Source organism: Mobula birostris, chromosome 4 (genome assembly GCF_030028105.1).
Source record: "Mobula birostris isolate sMobBir1 chromosome 4, sMobBir1.hap1, whole genome shotgun sequence".
Taxonomy (NCBI): domain Eukaryota; kingdom Metazoa; phylum Chordata; class Chondrichthyes; order Myliobatiformes; family Myliobatidae; genus Mobula; species Mobula birostris.
The window spans coordinates 33,917,834-33,929,997 of NC_092373.1; the positions used below are offsets into that span (position 1 = coordinate 33,917,834).

Here is a 12,164-nt window from a genome sequence, read left to right on the forward strand (position 1 = left end):
TGAATACTCTCCACGGACATCTGTAGAAATTTGTGAGTGTCTTTTGTGACATACCAAATCTCCTCAAACTCCTAATGAAATATGGTTGTCATCATGCCTTCTTTGTAATTGCATTGATATGTTGGGCACAGGATAGATCCTCAGAGATGTTGACAGCCAGGAACTTGAAATTGCTCATCTTTTCCACTTCTGATCCCTCAATGAGGACTGGTGTGTGTTCCCTCATCTTATCCTTTCCAAAGCCCACAATCAAGTTTTTGGTCTTACTAATGTTGATTGCAAAGTTTGCTGCTGCGACATCACTCAGCTAGCTGATATGTCTCACTCCTGTATGCTTTCTTGTCACCATCTGACATTCTGCCAGCCAGTTGTGTTATCGGCAAATTTATAGATGGCATTTGAGCTGTGCCTAGCCACACAGTCATGGGTGTAGAGAGTGTAGAACAGTGGACTAAGCACACATCCTTGAGGTGCACCAGTGTTGATTGTCAGCGAGCTGAAGATGTTATTTCTGATTTGCACAGCTTGTCGTCTTCTGGTGGGATGTTGAAGATCCAGTTGCAGAGGGAGGTACGCAGACCCGGGTTTTGGAACTGTTCAATTAGAACTGTAGAAATGATTGTGTTAAACGCTAAGCTGTAATCAATAAACAGCGGTCTGATATATGTATTAGTATTGCCCAGGTGATCCAAGGCCACATGAAAAGCCAATGAGATCCCATCTTCTGTAGACCTATCGTGGTGATGGGCAAATTGCAGTGGGTCCAGATCCTTGCTGAGGCAGGAGTTGATTCTAGCCATAACCAACATCTCTAAGCACTTCATAACCACAGATGTGTGTGCTATTGGATGATAGTTGTTAGGGCAGCTCACCCTGTCCTTCTTGGTCACTGGTATAATTTTTGCCCTTTTGAAGCAGGTGGGAACTTCCAATGTAGCAATGAGAGATTGCCTAAGTGTTTGAAGTCCTTTAGAATCCCATGGGATCTTCATTTATCATGTCATTCTGAAAGACATATTGTGAAAGGACACCCAGTATTTAATAACAAGGCATCTGTAATGATATGATCAAGATCTAGAATAGGGGCTAAATGCGCAAAATTCTGACTCCAATGGAGGTTACTGCCATTTTGTAACATTGATTTGATTATAAGTTTATGTTACAAGCAGATAAATAGAAAGAAATGAAAGTTTTCCAAGTTGAAGCTCAAGGTCAAGATACAAAACTTAATTTATCAAACTCTCAGTGAACTGACTGACTTTGAACTGAGTAATAATTAATTTAAACAGTTTTATATGAGAAGAATACAAACTTGACACAGGACAGTATTGGTTTTTTGCTTTATTTTAGAACTTTTCATTTAGAAACTGCCTGCCAAATTTATAAAGGTGCTATACTCACAATAAATAGCTCAACTTCATACTTAGTGCATTTCTTGAAAGTGGAGAACATTAGGAAACCAGAACAAATATTTGAAAGAGATCTGTGAACTATCAGATTGCAGCATGCTGTTATCTGTTAGCTCACATTACGGTTAAATTGAGACAATAATAGTCTGGACTAATAGACAGCTTTAATGAAAAAAACAAGATATTTTGACTTGCACTTAATTACAAATGGAATTGGATTCCTTCATTAACTTAAAAGCTTTATTCAAAAAATCCACAATATGTGCCATCTTGATAGACAATCTTTTTGCATGTTATTTTTGCTGCAGAAGTTAATGAAAGTTCAATTTCTTGATTAAACTTTTATCTTAATTTAGTTGTGAGTCTGGATTAAATATTAGTGAGTGTGGGTAGAGGGATGCAGAAAAATATCTGGGCCCAGAACTTTACCTTCTTATTAAAACATGTGGTAATATTTCTATGTGGGAATAATATATGTGTCCTGACTATTATTTGTTTTGCATTTACTTAAACTACATTTTGATGAAATTAACTTTTTGGTTTGTACTGATTAGATTTATCACAGGAAGCTATGATAGAACCTGTAAAGTATGGGATACCTTATCAGGAGAAGAACTGCACACCCTTGAGGGACATAGGAATGTGGTCTATGCCATTGCATTCAACAATCCTTTTGGGTGAGGTCATTAATTGATGTTGGTTGCTGCTAATTTTACCTAAACTTGTGGCAATGATTTTCTTATATGAGCTTGAAATATAACAATCACTGGTCATTTAAAAGTTGAGTGCACACCAAGTATATAAGATCATAAGACATACTCGCAGTTGGGCCACTTGGCCCATCAAGTCATGGCTCAAATATTTTCCCGCCCAGCCTCATATTTTTGTCTTCTCTCTGTAAACTTTGATGCCTTTAGTAATCAAAAATCTATCAACCTCTGCTTTAAATATACCCATTGACTTGGCCTCCACAGCCATCTGTGGCAATGCATTTCGCAGATTCACCACCCACTGGCTAAAGAAATTCCTCCTCATCTCTGGTGTAAAGGGATGCCCTTCTATTCCAAGTACTGTACTAGACTCCCCCATTTTTGGAAACAACTTCTTCATGTCCATCCTATCATGCCTTTCAATGTTAGGTAGGCTTCAAGGAGGTTCCCTTTGTTCTTTGAAAGTCCAGCAAAACTACTCACAATACTCTTAATGTAGTTTGACCAATGCGTTATAGGTCTTTGCTTTTATATTCTAGTGCTCTCGAAATGAATGCTAACATATATTGTGCACTATTCAACTAATAATGGATAATATTAGTTGCTTTACTTGCAAAATCTTTTGCGATTTTTGTATGTTTGTTAGCATTTCTTCAAACAATATCTGGTAATAATAGAACATAAAGATTTGTCAATATTTGTAGATAAATTAGTAATGTGTGTTAATACCTCAGAGCGACCAGGAATTGCATTTGAATGCAAATAGGCTTTCAGCTAATTAACGTTACCACAACATAAGTGAAGAGTTACAGGTATTTTCCTATATAATTTTCACTGTTTAACTGATTGTTATGTTACTATCCCTACTTCCCTTGGAACCCAAGTTGATTTGAGAACATTTTTTTTGTATGCCACAGTCTTGAGGAGTCATCGAATTGCATAGAGGGAGAGAGTTTAAAAGATGTGAATGTGGCAGTCAGCACATTTTGCATGCCATAGTCCTGAGGAATCATCAGATTGTGTAGAAGGAAAGAGTGTTTAAAAGAAGTGAACGGGGGTAATCGGCACATTTATGTGGGCCACAGTCCTGAGGAGTCATTGTTGCATAGAGAGAGAGAGAGAGAGAGAGAGAGAGAGAGAGAGAGAGTTTAAAGGAAGTGAGCAGGGTCAGTCAGCACATTTTGTGTGCCGCACTCCTGAAAAATTATCAGATTGTGTCGAGGGAGAGAGAGTTCAAAAGAAGTGAGTGACCATTGTGTGAGTGGGCCAGTGTTAGAGTGGGAAGTTGAGGCTTTAGCTTATCAAGGCTTCAGCGAGAAGAGGCATAGGCCAAGGTAGATTTTTTTTGTTATTTATTATTTATTTCTTATGTCACATTTAGAGCAGCGGGAATGCCAGACAGATTGGTAGAATGCTCCTCTTGTGGGATGTGGGAAGGCAGGGAGACTTCCAGTGTCCTTGACACTGCAAGAACTGCATTGAGCTACAGCTTCTAACAGGCTGTATTAAGGCATTGGAGCTGGAACTGGATGAATGCCAGATAATGTAGGATAGTGAGATGTTGATAGACAGGACATACAAGAAGGTAGTTACACTCAAGGTACAGGATGGTGAAAGGGGATAGGCAGCCTGTGAAGAATATCCCTGTGGCTGTTCCTTGCAACTACAATTTAACCACTTTGGATACAGTTGGGCGGGATGACCTAGCAGAGGAAAGCCACAGTGGTCAGTTCTCTGGCACTGAGCCTGGCACAATGGCTTAGAAGGAAGGGGAGGGGAGCGGGGAGGTGGAGAAGAGTCCAGCTGTAGTGATATGGGAAACAGAAAGGAGGTTCTGTGGATGAGAATGCGATTTCCAGATGGTATGTTGCCTCACAGGTGCCAGCATAAGGGACGCCTTGGATTGAGTACACAGCATCCTTAAGTGGGAGGGTGAGCAGCCAGAGGTCATGGTCCATATTAGTATCATGTTAGTCCAGGGAATTAGGTGCTAAATTAAAGGTCAGGACCCCCAAGATTGTGATCTCAGGATTGCCAACTATGCCACATGCTAGTGAGGCCAGAGACAGGAGTTGATGCAGGAGGGAGAGCTTCAAATTTTTGGATCATTGGGTACTCTTCCAGGGAAGGATGGACACATACAGAAGGGAAGGTTTGCACCTGAACTGGAGGGGGACTAATATCCTTGTGGGAAGTTTTGCTAATGCTGAATGAGGGGGGGGGGGAGGTTAAACTAGAGTCGCAGGGACAGGAATTGGAGTGCCAGAACATATGGTAGAGTGGTTGTGGAGAACGATGTTAAGCCTACATAGAAAGTTATGAATCAAAAGATTGAGCGTGGTGGGACTAATGATCTGAGCTGGGTATATTTCAATGAAAGGAGTATTGTAGGTGGATGGGCTTAGGGCACGGATCAGCATGTGGAATTATGACATTATAACCATTAGTGAGACTTATTTGCAGGACTAGTGGCTTAATGTTCCAGGGTTCTGTTGTTTTGACCATGATAGAGTAGGAGGGATTAAAGGGGGAGGGGTGGCATTACTAATCAGGGAAAATGTCACAGCAGTGCTAAGTCAGAACAAACTGGAGAACTTGACTAGTGAGGCTTTATGGCTAGAAATGAGGAATAAAAAAGGTATGACCACGTGAATGGGATTATATTGTAGGCCACCCAACAGTCTGTGGAATTTAGAGGAGCAAAATAGTAGAGAGATCACAGACTGTTGCAAGAAACATAAGGATATGATAGTAGATGATTTTAACTTACCATATATTGACTGGGACTCCCATACTGTAAAAGGGCTGGATGGGAAAGAGCTTATCAAATGCATTCAGAAATGTTTCCTTAATTAGTTCATATAAGTCCCGACTAGAAAGAGTGTGATACTAAATCTCATATTAGGGAATGATACAAAGCAAGTGACAGAAGTTTGTGTCGGAGAACATTTTGTATCTAGTGATCATAATACCATTAACTTTAAGGTAATTATGGAAAAGGATAGGTATGGTCCTTGAGTTGAGATTCTAAATTGGAAAAGGGCCAATTTTGATAGTATCAGAAAGGATCTGGCAAGTGTGGATTTGGGTAGGTTGTTTTCTGACAAAGGTGTACTTGGTAAGTGGGAGGCCTTCAAAAATGAAATTTTGAGAGTGCAGAGTTGGTATGTTCCTATCAGAATAAAAGGAAAGGATAACAGCTTTATGGGGCATTGATTTTTGAAAGAATTGAGGCCCTGGTTAAGAAAAGAAAAGGAGGTGCATAGCAGGTATAGGCAGGCTGCACCAAATGAGGTACTTGAGGTGAATAAGAAATGCAAGAGAACACTTAAGGAAATCAGGAAGGCTAAAAGAAGAGAAGAGGTTTCTGTAGCAGAGAAAGTGAAGAAGAATCCCAAGGACTTCTATAGATATATTAAGAGGAAAAGGATAGTAAAGGACACATTGGTCCTCTGGAAATTCAGAGTGGTAATCTATGTGTGGAGTCAATAGAGATGGGGGAGATCTTAAATGGATTTTTTGCATCTGTATTTACTTGGTAGACAGACAGAATCTATAGATGTGAGGCAATGCAGCAGTGAAGCGAGATCATTGACCGTATACAGATTACGGAGGAGGAGGTGTTTGCTGTCATGAAGCAAATCCCCAGGGCCTGACAAGGAATTCCCATGGACCCTGTGGGAGGCTTTTGCAGAAATTGCAGGGGCTCTATCAGAGGTATTTAAGACGTCGTTAGCCACGGGTGAAGTGCTGGAGGATTGGATATAGCTAATGTTGTTCCTTCTTTAAGAAAGGCTATAAGAATAGCCCAGGAAATTATAGGCCTGTGAGCCTGACATCAGTTGCGGAAAAGTTATTGGAAGGTATTCTAAGGGACCAGATATATGAGTATTTGGATGGACAAGAACTGATTAGGGGTAGTCAACATGGCTTTGTGAGAGGCAGGTCATGTCTAACTAATCTTATAGAGCATTTTGAGGAAATTACCAGGAAAATTGATGAAGGCAATGCAGTGGATGTTGCCTACATGAACTTTAGCAAGGCTTTTGGCAAGGTCCCATATGGGAGGTTGGTGAAGAAGGTTCAGTCGCTTGGCATTCAAGATAAGATAGTAAATTGGATTAGACATTGGCTTTACAAGAGATGCCAGAGAGTGCTTGTAGATGGTTGCATCTCTGACTGGAGGCCTGTGACTAGTGGTGCTTGGTCTGTTGTTATTTGTCATCTATGTAAATGATCTGGATGATAATGTGGTTATCTGGATCAGGAATGACACCAAGATTGGGGGTGTAGTGGACAGCAAGGAAGACTATCAAAGCTTGCAGTGGGATCTGGACTAGCTGGAGAAATGGGCTGAAAAATAGCAGATGGAATTTAATGCAGACAAGTGTGATGTGTTGCACTTTGGGAGGACAAACCAGGCTAGGTTTTACAGTGAGAGGTGGGTCACCAAGGAGTGCAGTAGAATGGAAGGATTTGAGAATACAGTCCATAATTTGTTGGAAATGACATCACAGGTAGATAGGGTCATAAAGAAAGCTTTTGGCATATTGGCCTTCATTGTTGAATTTATTGAGTGCAAGAGTTGGGATGTTATGTTATAATTGTATAAGATCTTGGTGAGGCCCAATTTGGAGTATTGTGTACAGTTTTGGTCTGTAATTTTTCCACAAGTTTGTTCTTTTGAATCCTGTGGACTTGTTGGATAGTCTATTCCTTAGATCCACCCATAAAGCCTTACTAGTGGAGCTCTCCAGTCTATTTTGACAGAACACTGCCGTGACTTTTTACCTGACTAGTAATGCCACCCCTCCCACTCTGTCACATCTAAGATATGGCACCCTGGAATATTGAGCTACGAGTTCTGCCCTTCCTGCAACCAAGTCTCACAAATGGCTACAATATTATAATTCCATGTATTGAACCACGGCCTGAGTTTGTCTGCCCTTCTTAAAATACTTGTTGCTTTGAAATATATGCAGGTCAGAACATTAACTGCACCATGCCAAACCTTTTGAATCTTTGTCTGAGATCTTAACAAAATCTGTCTCCACACCCTCTCCACTCTCTGTTCTGGCACTCTTGTTCCCATCCCCCTGCATCTCTGGTTTAAACCTCCCCCCCCCCCAATTCAACACAAATAAAACTTCCTGCAAGGACATTAGTTCCCCTCCAGTCCCCCTCTGCTAGGTCATACCCCCCACCAACAGTATCCAAAGTGTATACGACAGTATACCTGTTGTTGAGGGGTATGACCACAGGGCACTCTGGTTGTCTAACCCCTTTCCTGTTCCTGACTGTCATCTAGTCTCCTGTGTCCTGCACTTCTCTATCACCCCTCCCGAATGATCCAGTTCCTGCTCCAACTCCTTAATGCAGAGTGTGTGACAACAGACCAAATTATCAGAAGATTGATGCCGATAAGAGGACAATGGGGAACATTCAGAAATGTTAATTGGGGACCAGAGAGATTAACGAAAAGGAGACACAGTTCTGAGTATTATCAAGACCGGTTGCTTTGAACCTGAACTGTTTGAAGTTTGATGGACAGGCGATACCCCAGCAGGGGGATAAAAGGGACAGGTTCGCTAAGGCAACAGACACACCATGACACCACGAGGTAACGAGACCCTGGAAGTGGTGTGCCCCCACAAGTTGGTGGGAGTTTTGGAGGTCTGGACACGGGACCAGCCATAGACGCACAGGGTGGAAAGGTACGGTTGGCGGGAACCCAGTGTGTGTGTGTGTGTGTGCCCTTGCCTGGGTGCCGGGTTCACCGCAGAAGAACGATCGTATCTAGAATGGAGGGGTCACAGTCGGTGACATCAGAAGACATTACAAAGGGCTCGCCCGAAAGCTAACTGCGAGGAATATCGAAGGTCTGTTTGGAATCCGATTTGCATATTCATTCACTCTCTCTCCCTCCCCAACGGCACAACAGTGATTACTGCGAACTGAACTAAATTGAACTGAACTCTGTGTCATTTGAGACTGATCATTTTACCCTTAGACTGCGATAGAGCTTGATTGAACCTATTATCCTAGTTCTGTGTACATGTGTGTTTTATCATTGCTAACCTGTTGCATTTATATCCTTATGATTAGAGTACTATGTTGCTTATTTCTTTAATAAAACTTTCTTAGTTCCAGTAATCCAGACTCCAACTAAGTGGTCCATTTCTGCTGGTTTGGCAACCCAGTTACGGGGTACGTAACAAGTGTTAGAAGCCAAAGCTGGATGCAGTTCTTGCAGATGAAGTCATCAGGAGTACTGGAGGTCTCTCTGCCTTCCCATATTCCACATGAGGAATATTTAACTCTCTTGCCTGGCATCCCTACTGTTCTAACTGTACAAATATAAAGAAGGAAACAATAAATAAATTAACCCAAGACTTTAGTGAGGAGAGATTTTAGGAGGGAGAAGGAGAAGGCAAAAAAGCCGTAGGTAGATTTTTTTCTCACAAGTCTCAAATAGTCAAACCCTCAAATAACCACTCCGACAAAGGCTGCTCCGCTTGTTCTGCCTTATAATTTTTTTGTTTTGCCATTCACTTCTGATTGCTGATTGGCCACTGGTCAAAAACGTTTGAGGATGTTTCATGCAAGCTAATTTCCCTGACTTGCTTAACATTGATTGCGAAGAGGCAGTAAGTGAACTTTTCTTCTCCGTCGACTAGCCTGCTATCAAAGCTACTTTAAGGTTTTAACTGCTATCAGTAAATATGGAATAATTTATCCTATGCTATTGTCCATGAGTGAATTTAAATGCTCTCAATCAAAACCTTTTTCTCCCCAAAGACATTTAAAAAAAATAAAGAAACAGTTGAACGTGTGTGGAGAATAATGGAACCTGTATCATAATGACAGCTCTAATTTCATAATTATTTTGGATTTTTTTTCTGGTGTTAATGTGAGGAATGGAAATAACACTTTTTGCTTTGTAGCTCTGATAATTCTTCCAAAAAAGATGATTATTGTCATGGTTTCTGGGTTATTATACAACATTGCAAATGCAAAAACTGTGATGCTGCTTCATCTAAGTGTCCCTGTAAGTGATTACACTTTGCTTTTTATACAAGGATAAGTGCCAAAGGGTTCTCCATATTCTCTGCTGTAACTTTGAACTTCGGAAAGCCCCGATAAGCTGTATAGTTTTCCAGTGATACATGGCATCTCCACTTAAATTGCAATGTAGAACTTTTCACAGTAGTTTAACTTGGATGTCTATCAGATGAAAGTGCCTGTGTCATCATTAAAACCTGTGTTTGCTTTTGTTTTAGTGACAAGATAGCAACTGGCTCATTTGATAAAACCTGTAAATTATGGAGCTCTGAAACAGGCAAATGTTATCATACATTTCGTGGACATACTGCAGAGATTGTAAGTTAATAAACTTTGTAGATTTCACGAGAACATTTCTGCAAATAAAACTATTTTCTCAGAATAAGTATATTTGAAATGGTTATATGTAACTCACCCACATGAGCTTATTTATAAGGCCACAAGACATAGGAGCTGAGGCCTAGACTCTCCCATTATTGGAAATAATCCTCTTCCTATCCACTCTATCTCAGCTATTCAATATTTGATAGGTTTCAAGGAGATCCCCCATCATTCTTCTTCTTCTAAACTCCAGCGAGTACAGACCCAGAGCCACCAAACCCTCCTCATATGTTAACCCCTTCATTCCTGCAATCATTCTCGTGAACCTCCTCTGGACTCCTCTCCAATGCCAGTATTATATAAAGCCTCAGCATCATATCTTTACTTTTATTTCGAAAGTAGAAAGTCAATGTTAACATTGCATTTGCCTTCTTACTACTAATTCAAACTGCAAGTTAACTGCAAGGGAATCCTGTTTGAGAACTCCGAGATCTCTTTGCACCTCTGATTTTGTTCCCTGTTTAGAAAATAGTCTATGCCTTTATTCCCTTTTAACAAAGTGTATGACCATACACTGCTCTACACTATATTCCATCTGTCACTTCTTTGCCCATTTTCTGATCTGTCTTAAGTTCTTCTGTTTTCTCAGCGATACCTGTCCCTCCACCAAACTTTGTGTTGTCCAGCTCAAAACCATCAATTCTGTCACCCAAGTCATTGACATGTAACTTGAAAAGATGTGGCCCTAATATTGACCCATGCAGAACACTGCCAGTCACCAGCAGCCAATCAGAAAAAAGCCCCCTTTATTCCCAATCTTTGCTCCTTCCAGTCTGCCAATCTTCCATCCATGCTAGTATCCTTCCTATAATATCATTGTCTCTTATTTTGTTTAGCAGTCTCATGTGTGACACTTTGTCAAAGGCCTTCTGAAAATCAAAGTAATCATCATTTACTGACTCTCCTTTGTCTATTCTGCGTGTTATTTCCTCAGAGAACTCTAACTGATTTGTTAGGCAAGATTTCCCCCAAAGGAAACCATGCTGACTTTGGCCCATTTTATCATATGCCTCCAAGTATCCCAAAACCTCATCCTTAATAATGGATTCCAACATCTTCCCAACCATTGAAGTCAGGCTAACTGGCCTATAATTTATTTTCTTCTACCTCCCTCCCATGTTAAAGAGTGAAGTGACATTTGCGATTTTCAAGTCCTCCAGATTCATTTCAGAATCTAGTGATTCTTGAAAGATCACTACTAATGCCTTTAAGATCTGTCCATCTGCTCTCTCAGAACCCAGGGTCCATCTGGCCCAGGTGACTTATCTACCTTCTGACCTATCAGCTTCTCAGTCACCTTCTCAGTATTAGCAACTACACTCACTTCTACCCCCGACCCTCTCAAGTTTTAGGCTTTCTGCTGGTCTTTTCCAAAGTGAAGGCCAAGGCACAATACTTATTTGTGCACTATTTCTTTGTCCCTTAGTGTCATTTTCCAATGGTCTGCTATCCACTAGCCTCTCTTTTTCTCTTTTTATACCTGAAAAAACTTTTCATTTTAAAACTCTTTTATATTATTGGCTACCTCCATATTTCATCTTTTCTCTCCTTCTTCCTCATTTAGTTGCCTTGTGTTAGTATTTAAAAGCTTTTTAATCCTCCAATTTTCTGTGAATTTTTGCTATATTATGTATGCCCCCTTTTTGTTTTTAATCCTGTCTTTGACTTTGCTTGTTAGCCATGGTTGCTTCATCCTCCCCTTAGAATTCTCCTTCTTCTTTGGGAAGCATCTATCCTGTACCTTCCAAATTGTCCCCAGAAACTCCAGTCATTGCTGATCTGCTGTCATCCTGCTGATGGCTTTTTCCAACCAACTTTGGCCAGGTCCTCTCTCATACCTCTGTAATTATCTGTAATACTGGTACATCTGATTTAGTTTCTCCCTCTGAAATCTTTATCTGCGATACATTGACAGCCATAAAGTTTAGGTCAATATTACCAGTTCAAATTCCCGTCCTCGAGTTTACTGACACCCACATTCATAGAACATAGGAGAGTACAGCACTTTACAGGCCCTTTGGCCCAAGATGTTGTGCTGTCCCTTTAACCAATTCTAAGATCAATCTAACCCTTCCCTCCTGGATAGACCCCAATTTTTCTTTCTTCTGTGTACCTTTTTAAGAGTTTTTTATATGTCCCTAATATATCTGTCTCTATCACCACCTTTGTCTGGGCATTCCACGCACCTGTCACTCACTGTGTAAAAACTTGACTTCAACACACAAGATGCTGGAGGAACTCAGCAGGCCAGGAATCATCTATGGAAAAGAGTACAGTTGAGGTTTCGGGATGAGACCCTTCATCAGGACTGAAGGGAAGATTTAGACTACTTCAGGGTAGTCATCCCTGGAAGAAACTTTTCAGTGTAATTGTCCATTTACAAACAAGAGAAAATCTACAGGTGCTGGAAATCCAAGCAACACACACTAAATGCTGGAGGAACAGCAGGCTGGACAGCATCTATAGAAAAGAAAACAGTCGATGTTTTGGGCCGAAACCCTTCATTTGCCATCCTTCCTCTACTGTCCTCACAACAGAAAAAAATCTCTGGCTGTCCACTCAATCTATGCCTCATCATCTTGTACACCTCTACAAGTTTACC

The 12,164-nt window shown here is 40.8% G+C and overlaps 1 protein-coding gene across 2 annotated transcripts in view; it reads left to right on the top strand.

Annotated features, from left to right (window-relative positions):
* Positions 1-12,164, top strand: part of daw1 (dynein assembly factor with WDR repeat domains 1) — a 73,299-nt gene that overhangs the window by 13,890 nt on the left and 47,245 nt on the right. For both annotated transcript variants that reach the window (XM_072254531.1, XM_072254533.1), the window contains exons 5-6: positions 1,964-2,086; positions 9,400-9,499. In XM_072254531.1, the coding sequence (XP_072110632.1) occupies positions 1,964-2,086; positions 9,400-9,499 (223 nt within the window). The remainder of the gene's footprint in view (positions 1-1,963; positions 2,087-9,399; positions 9,500-12,164) is intronic.